The 17,500-nt window shown below is 37.9% G+C and overlaps 1 protein-coding gene across 10 annotated transcripts in view; it reads right to left on the bottom strand.

Moving 5' to 3' along the window:
- LOC104135373 (synaptotagmin binding cytoplasmic RNA interacting protein) overlaps window positions 1–17,196 on the bottom strand; it is a 39,485-nt gene extending 22,289 nt beyond the window's left edge. For all 10 annotated transcript variants that reach the window (XR_004841143.1, XR_004841145.1, XR_004841144.1 and 7 more), the window contains exons 1-9: window positions 17,039–17,196; window positions 16,037–16,155; window positions 15,743–15,850; window positions 13,934–14,047; window positions 13,673–13,849; window positions 8,572–8,707; window positions 7,462–7,667; window positions 2,354–2,503; window positions 905–1,026 (exon numbers count right to left, since the gene is read on the bottom strand). Coding sequence is in view for 3 of the 10 variants with exons in the window: in XM_035888467.1 (XP_035744360.1) it covers window positions 905–1,026; window positions 2,354–2,503; window positions 7,462–7,667; window positions 8,572–8,707; window positions 13,673–13,849; window positions 13,934–14,047; window positions 15,743–15,850; window positions 16,037–16,155; window positions 17,039–17,186 (1,280 nt within the window). In the remaining 7 variants the exon portion in view is untranslated. The remainder of the gene's footprint in view (window positions 1–904; window positions 1,027–2,353; window positions 2,504–7,461; window positions 7,668–8,571; window positions 8,708–13,672; window positions 13,850–13,933; window positions 14,048–15,742; window positions 15,851–16,036; window positions 16,156–17,038) is intronic.
- Between the last annotated feature and the right edge of the window lie 304 nt (window positions 17,197–17,500).

Raw genomic sequence — 17,500 nt, 5'->3', positions numbered from 1 at the left:
TTAAATTGTATCACCAGAGGATCTAAGCAAAACAGAAAAGGCCTGCCTGGCATAGAAGAAAAACAAACGAAAAAAGAAATTCACTTCATACAGTAACACCAGATGCCCAAGGAAGAACAAAAGGGCCAAGGAAGTTACAAAAACTATAAGCAGGGAAAACTTAACCAATTCCATGTGTACAGTAGGTCACCATCTGGAGATCTGTATTAATCTGGTAACCTCACTATTCTGTCTTCTTGGATGCTGCACAGCAGCACTACCAGAAGTTATTTTTGGAAATAAGGTGGGGGAGGGAAGACGGTTAGGAAAGCTACAAGATATCCAAGAAGAAAAACACATGAGAACATTAAGCAGAACACACTAGCAAGAAATGCCTTCCCCCCCTTCCCCCCCAGCCCTGTTCAGCATTTATTACTGCAAGGCATCCATTAGTACAAGTTTATAGGCTTCAAGAGCAGATCTATGTTCTGGAAGTGGCAAAAAAGAACGTCAGGATCCTCCTTTCAGTGGGCACTTTACTAAACAGGGAGGGCTGTACCAATACTGCTAAGCCTGCTGGGAGGAGCGCATGTTGCTACGTTCATCCACATGACATATCAGTGCAGAAGTACAAGAAAGTTTAGAATAAAAAGTGGGAAGTGCGTATGTTTCATGACCTTCGAACATTTCCTCTAGTGCTCTCACACTCAACAAACAGAGCAAGAGAGTACATGAATTCTCACCAACACCACTACTAGATCTTAAGTAAAATGCAAACAACTTAAATGAATCCAACATTTTCAGAGAAGCCAGGAAACCTGTATACACTATAGTATACCTACTAAAATATCCAGAAGTTCTAATTCTGTAGGAGTGTACATGTCTTTTGAAGCAATACAACATATGTGCATGCATTTACACTTACATCTGATTTTTAGCCGCTTGTCTCTGAGCTTTCCGTTCTTTCCTTTTTTGATCTGGTGGCTTAGCAAAAACAATTTCAATGTTTTCTCCCTCTAAATCTTTGCCATTCATTTCTTCCATTGCCTGAAGGAATTAACCAGACTTTAAATATATTTCTAAGCATATCTGAAGTTATTATTTTATCTATCTTTTAGAGCATGCATTTTAAATTTTTTTTATCCAGAGCTAAAATAACAATATAAAGCTAAAGTAACTTTTAAAGTAATAAGACAGCATAGTATCATGGCTTCCAGAGTTATGCATTCCCTCTTGACTTGGCTCTCAAACCCAGGACTGCATGTATCAGTTTAGAAATCCTCCACTCAGAACTGTAAACAGGCTTCAATCTTTGCAAGCTGTTTCAATTAATGAAGTGATGGAACTGTCCTCCAGTACAGATTTTGCAGTAAGGGATAAATTCCTAATGTCAGCACACATGCAAACACTACTAAAGCTAGAGATCAGTGTGTGTGTTTTTATTCCTTCATTTTACTTGTAATAAATGTAACTTTCTTTTTAAACCAGAAGCCAAAAATTAGAATTTAACAGTCTCATTCTGACCACAAAAAAGCCCAAAACAAACCACCACCACAAAAAAAACCAAAAAAAAAACCCCCCACCAACAAAAATCCACCAACACACACACATATGTACAATTCCCACAGATAATAGTGATTGCTGCAAGTTAAACTCAAGCAGGGGAATCCTGAAGATTCTACCACTTTTAGGGACTCTACATAGATAAGCGCCTTGATAGGATACATATCCTATGAAAAGACCCTTTCCATCATCTCCCAAAGCATCTGCTTTAAGGCATCTGGATGAGTAAGAAAAACTGAATCACCTTGTATCCTGCATCCTCCCACGGAACATAAATATAGATACACTATAGGCAGGAGAGGAATTAAAACTTTCCCTTCCTAACGACAGATGAGAGGAGAAAAAACACCAAGACCACGCTAGCAAAATCCAGGAATGACAATTACTCAATTGTCTAGTACCTCTCATCAAAAAGAAAAAGGTGCTTATTCCACACCATAAAAAGGAAGTCATTCCATCCCTCGAAAATAAAAAGATTACCTAAGCTTTTATCACCTGGCCTAGAGAAACTGCTTTAGATTCTAAAATAATTTGGTGAGAAGAGTCATTCAACTTCTGGCACTTCAGTTTCAAATGATAACACACGTGATTATCTTAGATACTCATCAGCAGAATCACTTAGGATGCATCTAAAATCCACTTTTCAAGCTAGCAACCGTGTCTTCCCAGGAGACACCCAGAGAGGGCAAAGTTATCAGTGACAATGTGTTACCATTTCGCCAGACAGAGCTTTTTCTCAAGTTAAAAGTACACAGCTTCTAAACGTTTAGTCACTACTTACACACACAGAGTTACAGTCCTTTTCACTTACCTTTACAGCACCATCCCGCTCATCAAAATGAATGAAAGCATAGTCTTTTAGCTTCTTCACTCGCTCTAGCTTTCCAAATTGACTGAAGGCCTTTTCTAGTATCTCTTCTGTTACAGTATTGGCAAGATTGCGCACAAACAAAACTTTTACCTAAAAAAAAAAAAAAAAAAAAAAAGACTTAAGAAGTATGATCTAAATTCCAAAACCTGAAGTTTTGCAAGTCATTACTATTGGCAGGACTGAAAACAACATGACATACAGCTTTTTATATACATATACATGAATACATATATTTATTTATTCATACAACATGAGTTAGCTCCAAAAGTACCTAATAGAAATATTAAATCTGTTTTCAAACATGATTATGTAAGTATTAGTATCCTCAAAGTCAATCCAATTTGTGTTAATGTTTAAAAGAATCCTAGCAGCAGTAATTTTCAACTCAAAACACTTTCAAACTTGAAAGAAGGCAACCAGGATTGATTACACACAAAATAATTAACTTATCAAAACATTTCATTGTTTAGACAGGTTTTTGCAGAACAGTCATCACTATAATATCTAGGTCAGAGGTGACAGGCCCGCAGCTCTCAAGCTGCTTAACTTGTTGCTCCCATGCTATAGCTACACCAAATACCTAGCATCAGGACTGTGCTTGCCTGAGGAGTGTTCAGTGACCTGAATCCACAGCTAGGAGAGAGAACGCAGACAGAAGGGGATACTAAGGCTGACACTGCCAAGTCACCCCTGGACTTTCTTACAAGTCAAACTGTGTCCTTCCCTTGAGGAGCAGCCACCTCCAAGCAACTCAAAGTCTATTCCCTCCCCCAGCTCTCTAAAGCATACAATATGGCTCTTCAGCTACACAAAGACCACTACTCAGTTTACAAGATCAGAGAGGTTGATTATCTTTCAGCTATTGAGATATGCCCTGTTAACTGCCCAACAGTGACTAAATCATCAACATGTAGTTTCATCAATCACCAACTGCTTACAAAAGAAAACACAGAGCAGGCTGACAAAGGCTTAAACTAGACTCTTATTTAATACAACAAACAACGTACACTGGCCACCAGGAACCACGTAGGTTAGTGGCCCGTTAGCATTCAAAGACTTGTCCTTGTGTCCACACTGAGGTTACACTACATGACTGTATTTTAGCACATTTGCATGATGTCATCCGTGAGTTCTCACATTGTACAAGCCTCTGACTTGTCAGGGAAAGTCCCTTCCATACGCTGCCACCGTGCCCTGACAGTCTACTCGCCTCCTACTGCCAAAGAATTCTCAGTCTTGCCTTCCTACGATGCAGTTGCACATCAGCTGCAAAGCCCTGCAACTTCTGTTCGCATCCCCTCCGCTATCAGTGGTTTCAAACTAGCTGATGACAAAAAGTAAAGTCAACACTGTACATGGCAGCACTGACCTCCTGCTCCTAACCCTGAAAGTCAACACAAGTAACACAGGGTGTGAAGGAACCAAAGAAAGCATGCTTTGATTTTTGAAGCAGAGCTATAACCTCTACTCCCACCACATACAGGAACTCAATAGACCCTTACACCTTTTTTGTAAGAATTACTACGTAATGAAGTTACAAACAAACAGGACAGACTTCCATAGATCTTTGTCTGACTCGCTAGCCAAACCAGGATGGGATGCAGAGCTTGGAAGAAGGGATACTACAGATCTTAAATCTGACCCAGTGCATCAACGCTTATCTTTGGCATAGTTAACTCATGCTCATTATCAGGAGATGATGAAAGTCATAGCCCGCTCCATCAGGAAGGCTGCTTCCTATCCCGTGCTAAGCTTCTCCTACCTGCCTTGATGGCAAAAGCAACCTTTATTTCCTGTAACCCGTATGTAATAACCATTTTTAGTAAACTGTCCTAATTGATACCTTAACCTTATTTCACGAAAATTAATTACAGGAAGTTTTGTGATGTAATCAATGGTTTTAAAACCCAGTAACTTTCACACAAGTTTTCCTTATTCTTGCACTCTAGATAAGGATGAAAACTAGAATCTCATGTGGAACCCTAAGTAGCTTTCACTGATAAATTCACAATGACTGTTAGACATGATTAAAAACCTCAAAAATCATCACTTTTTTGTTACAAGGTGCACTGACTTACACAACATTTTTTAAAGTGAAAAACAACTAATTTATATGTTTTCCAATACAGACAAATCCATTAATCTCTAACAGCTTAATTTTTTTAACACCTCTGGTATGTTACAACTTAAAAGCATAGCTGAACCAGTCAAAGAAGATGTCAAAGCTAGGACGCAGGTTAGAGCATAGGTTAAGAGAAGATGAACCCATTTTTACTTCACTTAAGCTCTCTGAAGAGGGAAGGAAGAAAAAGAAAAAAAAGTCCTCTTCATTAAGGCTCATAGATTCTAACAGCAAGGGTCCATAAATACATACCTAACAAGCACTATGCTCAGCAGCAGCATTTTGTCCTAAAGGCAGAACCCACTTTTAAATCTGCTTAACATCAGACTAAACCCAAAAGTTCTGGGATCTGCTCCTTCAGACTTTATTACCACATTCTCCAAGGGTTACTAGCTCTGTCTCCTGTCCTGTAATCTACCAAGCAGCCACAAGCTTAAGTCTTTATTCAGCTGCTTAATGTGCCGCTCCAGAATGTCCTCTGCAGCCAGCCTCAGACACTACAGAAATTAAGTAAAACATTAAGAAATTTATCTGCGCTACAGATATAAGAGGCACCAAAATAATACTTAGGAGAAGTTATGCTATCAACGCAGCTATTGGAAGTTGGAAAAAACTTCACTTTGTACCAGAAATCAATTACTTAACCAATTATACTCTGATCTGTCAGTACAAGCACTCATCTCCTGTAGCACCTATCAGAATCCAGCTTTCTACCTCATCACGCTCAAGGTACTTCATATTTAAGGTATCAGCCCATTTAAATTTTAAGTATGCACGCATACAGTACTCTCCACAACATTTAAGCAAAAGCCTGGAGGAGAAAGGAAAAAAGGTTCGAGTAAACATTTCAGAAGTTTAAACTATTAGGTGTCCATATATTGATGAAATGACATGCTGCTTCTGTGAGGTATTTAGGAACACCTTGTGGCTACAAAGGCGAATTTGTCTTCCCGGTGTTTGCTCTTACAGATTTGCTTTTCTAGCAGTCTTGACAAGAAAACCGCAGATCAGATGGTTACTCTGATAAAAGCAACCTCCTACTCCGTGTTTCCTCCAGAGCCTTCTACTATGGGAATGTGTAACATGACAAGGGTCAATAGCTCTCCCTTCGCTCCCGACTGACAGTACTCAGAAGCAATGACAGCCAACCCGCAGATCACATCTGGGACATTACTGACTGCAGCAACAGCTCAGCTGCTCTTTCTCTTAGGAGAAGGACTGCAGTAAACAACAGAAAGTAAACCTAATGCTTCCAGAAGTAGCAGATGTGGTCAGAGTTTCTCCAAATGTGCAGTAAGTGGGCAAGAAAGACTAGAGATGAGACCTTCCTTGTTGCAACAATAAACTAAGGGACGCAGCCAGCAAGAAAGGTCAGACACCAATGCTTGTCTTAACTTCTGCCTTCAGGCACAAGCTGTATGTTCTCTACTTTTTCAGTATTCTCATTCACACAGTCTCATTTTTCCATACGTCCTCAACCCAAGCTCCATGCCCTATCTTCAGCATATGGCAGTAGAAGTACACGTTTCTTTTCTGCGCATTTTCCAAAATTAAGTTTCTTCCCTTTTAATGTCCTATTTCAAATACAAAACAACACAAGGCATTAACACATTCAAAAAAAATGTATATTAAATGGGGCAAACCACTATCAAGTGGTTTAATTTCTTTAGCCTTTCGTTCCCCACATCTGTAAACTCACTTAGGAAAGACACCTGATTATGTCCCCTATCACTTCCTGCTCATCTATTCAGTCATGTCAGCATAAGTTCCTGCTCATTTATTTTAACAGTTTGCTGGATTAGGTCTCTTCTCTTTTGAGCCAAGAGCCTGAACAGATAAATAGGCTGCCATATTTAGGAAGTGCCACCTTCGACAAATTTTACCTGCCAGCCTCTTCCCCGCTGCCGACAGTCTATGATGCCAGGCAAGAAAAATAAAGTCTGCAGACAGGCCAGTCAAAAAGCTTCTGTAATACCAGTATTACAAAAGCAGCTTTTTCCCTAAAATAAGCCCCCACCCCAACCCTTTTCCCTTATGGCTCACCAAAGAGGAGATCCCAGCCAAGCTATCTTACTAGGTCCATCAAAGTAGGACTCCAGCAAGTGACGTGTCTCAGATGAGAGTAAAAGCACAGACGAAAAGCAAGCAAAGAGAAAGAGATAAGGATATGGGCTAGCTAGTTTTCATTAAACAACTCAGCTATACAACATAACTGAAAAAAGACAGGGTTGGGCGTTATCTGATGGAAAAAAAAAAATCAGGTAATTAGTTTCTAGCAAAATATCACGCACACATATAGAACAACTGGTACAGCATACATCAAAATGTTAACAGTCAAGACTTCAGTTTCACTGAAATACTTTAAATCCAAAATATTACTAGTCTAAGTATTTTAAGAAATTAACCCCACCCCCCAAATTAAGAATAAAGATACGGCGTTCCAAATACAAAGTAATTGCCTAACTTCTCAGAAGTAACTGCTAAAGGCAACTTTGAAAATACATTTGCGCATCTTACTGACATGTTCAAATTCTGAAGCGATAAATAAAGCCAAGTTAAATCGAATTAAGGCTTGTTCTGCGATAATATCTAGATTTCTGTCCCTCCAAATATGCTACAAAACCATTTTAACTTCTGGAGTCACCACCACTGCTTCCAGGTGAATAAATAAGTACATCACCCTGTGTGCCATTTTGGAAAGAATTATGTTCAACATTCAGCCTTGGGAGCACAAAAGTCACATCAGTCAATACAGTTTTTAAATTCACATCTATTCTAGAGTGCATTCATATTTTTATCATCTCACCTACAACACCTCTGTCAAGAAGGCCGAAAGATGCTATTTAAACTTAGGCTAATGTCAGGAAGTACTTACTTTGGAACAAGGCACTTTAAATGTACTATGGTTCCCTTATAGCTTTATTACCTTTGCCATGACTTCAGGATCTGGGTCTTCTATAGGGTCAGCCCATTCAACTGTAACAACATTTCCCCAGACTTTCACTTTGCCGCTCATTAACCTACGCCTGGCCTGAGCGGCGGTTTTGTGATCTTCATATTCAAGGAAACAGAAACCCCGGTTCTTCTTCTTGTCATCAGGCTGATGATACAATATGACATCTGTAAGACCCTCTGAAATTAAGCAAAGTATTTATTTGTTATGGCTTCCATTCATGAATTTATATTCTAAAGTACGGATTATCTTTCTAGTAAGTATGCATCTAACAAGTGGTTCCAAAAAGACATGAACACACTAGACTTTGGAGACCATGTACATAATCAGATTTCCCTACCTTCTAGGCCAACATTTTCAAAGAGAGACATTAGACTATCACAATTCATGTTCCATTTTTATTAAGTGAAAAAAAGCTTATTAGCTACGGAAGAGTACCTTTCCTCTAACTGAATGGAGAAGAGATAAGGGCAGCCAAAAGTTGTGCTTTGTCAGTTCTCCTCAAACCCTTAAGTCACACCACTTATCAGCATGTGTTTTTTCCATGGATGTCTAAACAACAAGAGATCAAACTTGCATGACTTTAAGACATCTAAAAAGTTTCAGTGTTGCTCCAAGGAACCTGAAGTATGTCACTCAGTAACAGAGAAATCCATCAAACATTACCTTTGCCAGTTCATATGCCGCTAACATAAAGAGATCCTTATCAAATCACTAAGAATTCTGAAGCACAGAACTAGTTATGTTCTCCAACTTGCTTCAGTTTTGTCTTGGAAAGTTTTAAAACATCCGTTTGTATTGAAATAATTAAACCATCTATTCCTTTGAATGGTTTTTTAAAACATTACACACATTCTCTAGGTAAAACTTGGAACCACACATCTAATCTAATCACAAATATTTCAGCCCTCAGCAAAAGTTTAAAAAAAAAAAACAAAAAAAACCAAAACACACACCTAAAATTCGGGACAAATGCTGAGTGGTCTTTGTTTGGATTAATCATCATTCAACCATAAGCCAAGAGTTCATCACTCATCATGTTTGACATCTCTCCAGCTCTACAAAACATAGTTACTGACTTACCTGTTACCTTGCTAAATTCTTCAACAATTTGCTCCTTGGTTTTACTCTTAGGAATAGAGCCAACAAAAAGCCTATTATTGGCAACAGAGATGCACACACCAATGTGTTTTCCAGAACGAATTTCATGGTTATTGTACTGAAAGAAAAGTAATTGGACAATCATCAGTTACAGATAATTTTTAGTCCCTTCCAACAGCAGCATACCAAATATTTTACTTTTGCAAACACAGCATTTAGTAATATATTAAACTCTTTGGAGCTGAACACATTCTTATGATGCATATTCAACTGTTCTGAAGTATACCCATGTTCTCTAAGGTATCTCCACAATTTCAGCCAACAATTATTCTTTCCTTCTTCTTCAAGCCTTTTTCTTAATACATGTTTCTTTGGAGACTTTCCACGTAGAACCATGAAAGGTAAATCTTATATCCAAGTCATGAAGGTCAAGGCTTCTCCCTTCATAACAGTGCAGAAAAAAATGCAAATTCCTCAAGTACCTATGAATTCTTGAATTTTATGTAATACAAGACAGGAGTCAGATTCCCTTCTAAAATTCCATAGTTAACAAAAGAGAGTGAGCTGTAATCAGGTCTTCTCCAAAAAATGTGCAAGAGCAGTTGGCAAATACTTTCCAAAGCATATAGATTACACATGTAGAGACAGTAAGTGGCAAGAACAACCTTCTACTGACTCAAAATCCTAAGACTTCTGGTTCAAATTCTTCTCCCACAACAAACTGTTTAGAAGACACCCTGAACAAGTCAGCAGTTTTAAGGAAAAAAAAAAAAAAGCATTACTCCCAGTAGACATCTGTTGACAAAAAATGCCTTTCATTGAGATGCAGACACAGGCATGCATCATCCAAACAAGCAGCAGGGAGGTCAACTGGTGGTACATCAACCCCTTTCCAACTGGAAGCCCTGCAACAGACAGTTCTTTAGCTAGGAAAATGTATTTTGTGGTCAACATCTTATTGACAAGTAGCAGGACAGCTTTGTAAAATTTAATCTAGCTATTTGTTCTATGAGTTGTTTTGTGTTGGGTGGTAAACCTTACTGAACAAGACAGTTCTCCCACACCCTTTCTTGCTTTGTACACTAAAATCAGGGTAAAGACCTTTATGTATTTATCTTGTGCAAACAAAAACTACATAACTGAAAATTTTCAAAGCTAATTAACTGCACCAGAAGTGAGCTAAAAGGAGAACTGTACATGTGAAAAGGATCTGGAGTGGCATCTTCCCAACTAATTATGTCTCAAAGCATAGTAGGATACAGTAAAAGACTTCTATGCCCGTATCTGTTACCCATGTGGCAGAGGAATAGTTGACTTTAAAGTAGGAAACAGCTGCATAGGAAGACTGCACATATATTATTTTGATCACTAATAGACTTATACACATTAATGAAGGGACAGATTATAGTAGCTCAAAATACTTTAAAGAAACACTTTTAAAAAAAGCTGAGAGTTTATTAGTCTGGAAAAGACACAAATTGATTCTTGATTAACTGAAGTATACATTAGGAAGTTTTTTTTTTTTTTTTTTTTTTTTAAATTGAGAGGGTGGTCAAACACCGGAACAGGCTTCCTAGAGAAGCAGTCAATGCCCCGTGTTTAAAAGAGGCATTTGGACAACGCCTTTAATAGTAATGCTTTAACTTCTGGTCAGCCCTGAAGTGGTCAGGCAGTTGGACTAGATGATCGCTGTAGGTCCCTTCCAACTGAAATAATCTATTCTAGGCGGATAGTAGAAGATATTATCCAACTGTTCCTGTTAAAGTCTAAGATCAAAGTTTGGCTACCCATTTAATCCAAAAAGAGCCTCTCATACAAGTCATGGCAATGAAATAACAACTTAAAAAAAATTAAAATATTCTACCATATTGCAGTTCCACATTGACAGTAGTTTCTAGTAGTTTTTTTCCACACTACAATACATTAACTACTATTTTTCATTATATGTTTCTCTTAACACAGAGAAAACAGTCTTGAATTAGGTGCTCTTGAATATAAAGTTGGTGGGTTTTAGGTAGTTTGCAACACCATCTGTAAACTTAGATTAGACGTGAACAGGCCCAAATCATGATCTAAGTGAAGTGCCAAAACAGTCAGGCTACCAAATTAGCTCTGTCAGCACACTGCTTCCCCCTCCTGTCACCACTGAATCAGTGCCTGAAGTTAGTAGCAGAGATATTACTACCCTCTAGACACTATGATAGATTTTTTTTTTTTTGCTAAGTTCTGTAAGAACCTACTCACAAACAGGTCAAAGTATGCAGACGTTCTGTCTTGTCTTTTTATCCACTTTCACCAGCAATTTTAGTTTATTTCCAGCAGCAAATGGCAAGTTGTACTGCTATGCATAGCTGGCAAACTGCTTAAGGGGTGTATTTGCATAATTCACCTGTACCTGCACTTTGATCAAGCTTACACTTGCTCTAGTCGAAAATACAGCACATGCTACTATAGCTTTCAGTATGTTTTCCTACAAGCTTCACCTCACAAGTATTTATCCTGTACACGTCTACAGTAACGTTAATCACTCAGAAGGCTTTTGAAAAACTGAAATCTAACAACTTCTTATGAAACAGGAGGGAGAACTGGAACATGTGTGCAAAAGAACACAACTGGAGTTATAATTGTTGACTCAACCAATATCAAACAGAAGGTAAACACAAACAAGGGAAAAAAAATGCCTGGGGTTAAAAAAAAAATTAGACTTCTGACAGTCAGTGCTTGTGTGAACATTTGAGATGCCATTTCTACTTAAGGGTTAACCACACTGGATTAAGTACTGGACATAAAATTAACTACTGTTCATATCTGTAAGCCTTCTCAGTGTCAGGCCATGGCATCACTCCATTTTCATCTCAAGCACAGGTCCAAAGGTATTTCAAACAAATTTAGGCAATTCTCCCCTTTAAGTGGTTTAAAAATGCATATGCATATACAAAATCAAGGCTTCAACCTTTTAAATTGCAAGATTTCTTCTGGTTAACAAAGAGGGTAATTTAACATTAAGTTTATCAAAAAATTTTAGTTCAGTTTTACATTAAATTGCAATAAAGACTGTGGATGATACAACAGTTATGCAAATATGAATTATATGTAAAATAGGTTACACCAACTGCAAGAGCCTGAAGACAGGTCAGTTTATTCTCTGCTGCAGTTTGGGTATTGACAAAACCTCATAGCTGTCTCTTATTACTCAGAAGCCTACAGGCAATGCAGAGATTTCTATTCTCATTTTTGCTATACTTCAGAGTCCTGAATGGAAAAAAAAGAAAAAAAAGCGTCTGGGAAGAAGATGGGAAATAACAAAAGAAACCCTGTCCCAGGGAGTCCAGAAAGCTGGTAAGTTGTATACACATTAGAAGATTATAGGTAGTATCAAAAAGAACACCACCTGTTAGAACACTAGGATATTAAAACAGCTAGGACCAAGGGTTCAGCATTTCCCATGCATGTTCAACTAACACAAGTGACAGACCCATGATTTTCAGCCGAGCTCTACAGCCATGTTTTGCTAGTACCCCTACAAATCACTCCCAGACAACTTAGGAAACTTATAACATACCAAACTAGCCAGCCAACTATCATTGGAACCATTCAAAAGCTGACAAATGCCACAGGATCCAATTTAAAACTCACCCTGCCCTCAAAGAAGTTAGCATGAAGGCTGAAACACTGCCCCATCAATGACACCACTTTTCAACTATTACAGTCAGTGGCTATTTAACTGAAAAAAAACAGAACACAATGCTTTTTTCCCTCTGCATATCAAAGATCAGATATAAAGGGACACCAAGTACCTCCTTCCCTTGTATCATTCAGTGCAAGACTGGGGCTAGGATCTGATGTTACTTTTATTAAAACACAACCTGAATGACTTTTCAGAGCACGCTGCCTTCAAGCAAAATCCAGCTAAGGGAAGAAAAATTCCTTTTTGTTCGTTTACTAGGTGCCTCTGAGAACATATTTGACTTGATTCACTGTTTGCTAAGCCATGTGCATAACTCTTGAAGAGTTCACACGCAATATGAATAGCTAGGTTGACAATCAAAGTACAAAGAGGTATAGAGAGTTACCCTCAGTATATCTAGATTGCGCACAGGAACGGCAACCATTTTAATTTAAAAGCTAAACATTATATACCAGGTACTTTTGTGCTTCCACTTTTGTAGACATTTCTACACTTTTTCAAAACACATTCCCATCTCTTCAGCTTGATTTGTCTCCACCAACTAACTTACATTATTAGTATGTCAACAAGGTACCTTAATGGTTTAAGATGTACCTTACTGCAAAAAAAGAGATGTTGACCCTACTATATTAAAGCACTTGAGGGTCATACCACACACTGATCTTGGCCATATCAACGCAGTAGTAACTAGCTCAAAAAATTAAAACTCAATTTAACTAGAAAAACAAAGGGGCAGCGCGAGGATCAGGGTTGTGTTTCTTAGCCATCACTTAAAAAAAGGGGAAACTTCATGCCTAAAACCTGGAAAGCTTAAGAGGGGCCTATTCCTCATATCAAACTATTTCACACCTCTGTGTAAAACAGAGGAAATATTTTTTTAACCTGGCAGGATTTATGACCTTTCACAGTCAGCTGCAGCAAACAGAACAGACCTTAACACTCAAGAGTGATTATTTCCCATCTGAAGTATCTTATGAAATTCTATGACTTCAGAAGCATTTTTCCAGCACGGGTCCCCCTGCTGGTGCACAAGCAAATCAGACCAATGCTTTCCTTGCACCACAGCAACCCAAAACAGCACTTCTCTCCAAAACTCATCCAGATGCAGACAGCTCAGAAGTCACTATTGCTAAGACAACTTCTGTTAATAATAAAAGCTCATCCACCTGGACAAAACAGAATTTCACTGGCTTCCCACACACACACACCGTCCCTAATGTGGCCATTAAAAATTCACATACAATGTAGAAATAACTAAAAACATGTAGTGGACATTTATGAAATTATCTAACAATGACAGTTTCATCTTAAGCATTTAAGCATTATGATCAGGACAACTGTTTATAACCTAGAGTGTTCTTAAAAGAAAAAAAAAAAAAATCCAAGAAAACTTACCAGTTTAACAGCTTCCTGAGCTGCCTCTTTAGTACAAAAAGTGACAAAAGCATATCCTCTATTTAGACCAGTTAGTGGATCCATCATTAAGCGGAGATCCCATATAGGGCCAGCTTTCTCAAATAATGGAACAAGTTCATCTTCAAACAAGTCTCTTGGAATCTTGCCCACGAATATCTACAGCAGACATAGAGTCTTGTTTATAAAAAAATACTTCCAATGAATAAGAATACGTCTACATAAACATCTTCTTCTCCTTACCTCTGTACCAACAGAAGGTTGTTGTCCTGAATATACAGACTCTGGAGGAGGTCCACCATACTTCCTCTGTCCAGTAGTCACATCAAGAGTGTAGCCGGTTCTCTCCAAGAGTGCCTTCAAGTAAGAAACTTAAAATTTTAAAATCACATACAAATTGAGCTCATTTAGATGCACTTCATTCACAGACATGCTTATTATTCCTCTTAAACTGTACTGCTTTGAAACTCCCACAGGCAAACAAGCCTACTGCTAGTACTTCCAATAAGAAACTTGCCAAACAATTATTAGAATTACCAGGTAAAGAAACACTGCTAGAAAATTAGACATGTACGTGGAGTTTTCCCAATTCCTTCATTTTCATAGAAAAAAAAAAAAAGCCAAGTAATAGAATAACGAGCTTCCCTTTAATTACAAAGATCTTAGTCTGAGCCACTTCTTGTTTTGGCACGTCCAATCCTGCAAACATTTATGCACAGGAGTTCCCTTCACTTAACGAGATTACTCATTAAGTGTGAAGTTAAAGAACACATGTCTAAGTGCTTACACCCCTGGAACACTACACTGACTGCTTCAGGTATCCCACCACTGAAGTGGTAGTACTATTTCCTTTCTCCTATCCCCCTCCATGGGCACATACAGCATCCCAGCACAACTGATCCTCACTAGAATCACTGCATGCATCACAGATATACTACCAATTTAAAACGTTAGCCGAAATTCAGTATGCAAAATATATAGCGAGAAACTCCTCTGAAATTAGTTGTTCTTAAAAATTTTGTACAAAGACAAATCTATTCTATGCACAAAGAAACAGCATATTAAAAAAGCCCAATTATAATCAAGAGTTAGTAATTCTGCAACTGGAAAATTGCAAAGGTATTTTAAATGCTATAGCCATCAGCAGTAAAAGCTACGCTACTTTACATTAGTTAACTAAGTCCTCACATTATTGCCTTTTTTGTGTATCAGGTTTTTTTAATTTATAATTACGGCATCCCAGCCTCAAAGTCAGGAGAAAAAAAGATTTTCTAGTTTCGCAAGCTATATAGTTACTTCTAATACATAACGCATTCATTTTGCAGTTTACACATGGAAAGCTAAAGATGAAAGAATCTTGCTTTTTAAGACATCAACTAAGCAATGCTTAGGTGGTTTTCCTTAACCTTTGGTAAAGTTGCTCATCACGGAATTTTAAAGTAACTCATAGTATGCCTAACTGTCAGGACAGGAGTCTCTTGCTACTAGAAGACTAGGTCCAAGAAATAACATGTCCATTACTAAGACAGTTTGGGGTACGGTTTATGAGAACAGTGATTATATCATAAGAAGTGGGCTAAATCCATTACAATCTGTCTTTTCAGACACATATGGTATCTCCTCCTTATTGTGGAGTTGCTTTAAAAATGAACTTAAGGAAAAAAAAAAACCCACACCCACAAAAACAACCACCAGTAGCTGAAGTTACACATTTTGAACTCAAAGGTCTATGCTGACAAGTTTCTGAAAACTTTTACCTGTGAAAACTTTCAACTGTGAAATAGTAGAACTGTCTCAACTAGACATGAAGCAAACTGTCAAATCTTTTTCACTTTTATATACATTCAGTTCCAGTAATTAACAGTATATTGTTTCCTCTTCAATAGGACGAAGTGTAAGATAGAAATGCAAGTGACAGCTTTCAAATAATGACAAATAATCTAAAATAGCCTTTTTAAGAAAAGCACAGTTCCAGAAGAATCAAGGTACCTGTCGCAACAGCTTTGAAAAACCACAGACACACCACGTAACTTTTATCTTTTAGGCACATACCTTAATTTTTGCCTCATCTGGTCCTTTGCTAGAATCTGCCACCTTGGTCCCCTGTTTTTCCCTCTGCCTGTATGTCTTCATGACTCCACATAAAAAGGCACTTTTGTTCTGCAAAAGATATATTAATCTTCAGTTCTGAAAAAATTACAAGCCAGAATCTAATTTTACTTTGAAGTAATACAGTGCCCATTTTACGTATCACATATGGACCACTGAAAAGACTTAAGCAAACCTCTTGCCAGTCAACTAGCAGTTTATCCCTCAACAATTATATTCTAAATCACTTAACATTACCTGAACATGTGAGAGATCACTGTCTTTAAACTGCTGAAGCACTGCCAATGCACCTTCTTCATTAAATTCCTTTAAAGCTTCAATAGCTCTTTCATCTAGATCACTATGTGCAACTAGCCCTAGAAAAAAGAAAAAAATTACTAATTATATTTGGGCAGCAATCCTTGTTTAACCACATTTAACACATGTAACACATTTCAGTGACCCCTAAATCAATAACTGATTAACATAAGTTACTATACCTAAGAAGTCACTTAGTCTTCTTAAAGGTAAATATTTACGTGTATTTAACCTTCTGTTAATCAAAAAGTGTCAAAAAAAGTTAAGATTCAGAGTAACGGTTACTGCATTTGTGTTATTATTTGACTTCTGTGGAAACCAGATGTTACACAGGCCAAGTTTATTTTCGATATCCTGAAACTGAATTCAGAAGGGTCTATCAAAACCTGACTTAGCTTCCCTAGCAATGGTACCTTGGTACATTTTGAGAAAGACTATAAAGCCAAATAAACTGCAGCACTAAAAGTGACCACCACAATCCAAAAATCAAGCTTAAAAATGCTATTACCATGTCTGAGAGAACCAATACAATAACCTTTGCATCCACAAGCCCAAATACTATGTCACGAAGCATCATTTACGTGAGAAGATGAATACCAAGGCTTCAGTTACTTACAGTTACCTACAACTACTGTAAAAAAAATGCACAAAGACCACATCACCTACTGCTGCTAAAAATCATCTGTTGCCTATTCCAGCTGTTGCTATGGTCACCTGCGTACTTCTTCTCCTCCCCACCCCTCAGCCCAAGTAGCCTGGGCCAAGACTTTTCTCTGAAAAATACTACAACAAATTAAAGCACTGATTGGAAAACATCCACAGATTTTGGTAAGACTGCAGTTCCCATACTTTTGGAAACCACAAAAAGTTGCTATTTTAGCCCAAAGACAGCAGAATCCAATAAAATATTGTAAGCGTGGTTTTGCAAGTTTTACGTCTTACCTGCAACGTAAATTTCATCTAGTTTTTCAGCAACTTTCTGTGGTAAACCAGCATCAAGCAATGTCTGGAAATGCTCAGAATGGGTAACTGCAGCAGAAGTATCCATGGGCTCTTCAGTACCATTCCCATTAACATGTTCAGTAGCCATGTTTCCAGATATCTGTTCAAATGCAATAAGCATCATAATTAAGCTAAAATTATCTTCAAGCAGAACAATTCAAGCGGTAATACATGCAACCAGACTGCCCTGTTCTCGCAAAATAAATAAATAAATAAATAAAATCGTAGACCACTTCCCTGATACTTTCTAATTTTGGAAGACGCACAAAATTCCTCAAAAGAAGCCCTAACACAAAGGAAAGCCCTAGCACCACTGCCTAGCGGGGGTGGGGTAGCTTTCACTGCAGGTTTTACACAACCCAGCCAGACACTCTGACTCACCTCCCTCTCTCCGTCTCTTTA

The sequence above is a fragment of the Egretta garzetta genome, unplaced genomic scaffold, assembly GCF_000687185.1.
Source record: "Egretta garzetta isolate BGI_Z169 unplaced genomic scaffold, ASM68718v1 scaffold430, whole genome shotgun sequence".
Classification (NCBI taxonomy): domain Eukaryota; kingdom Metazoa; phylum Chordata; class Aves; order Pelecaniformes; family Ardeidae; genus Egretta; species Egretta garzetta.
This window is presented reverse-complemented; position numbering and strand designations above follow the sequence as displayed.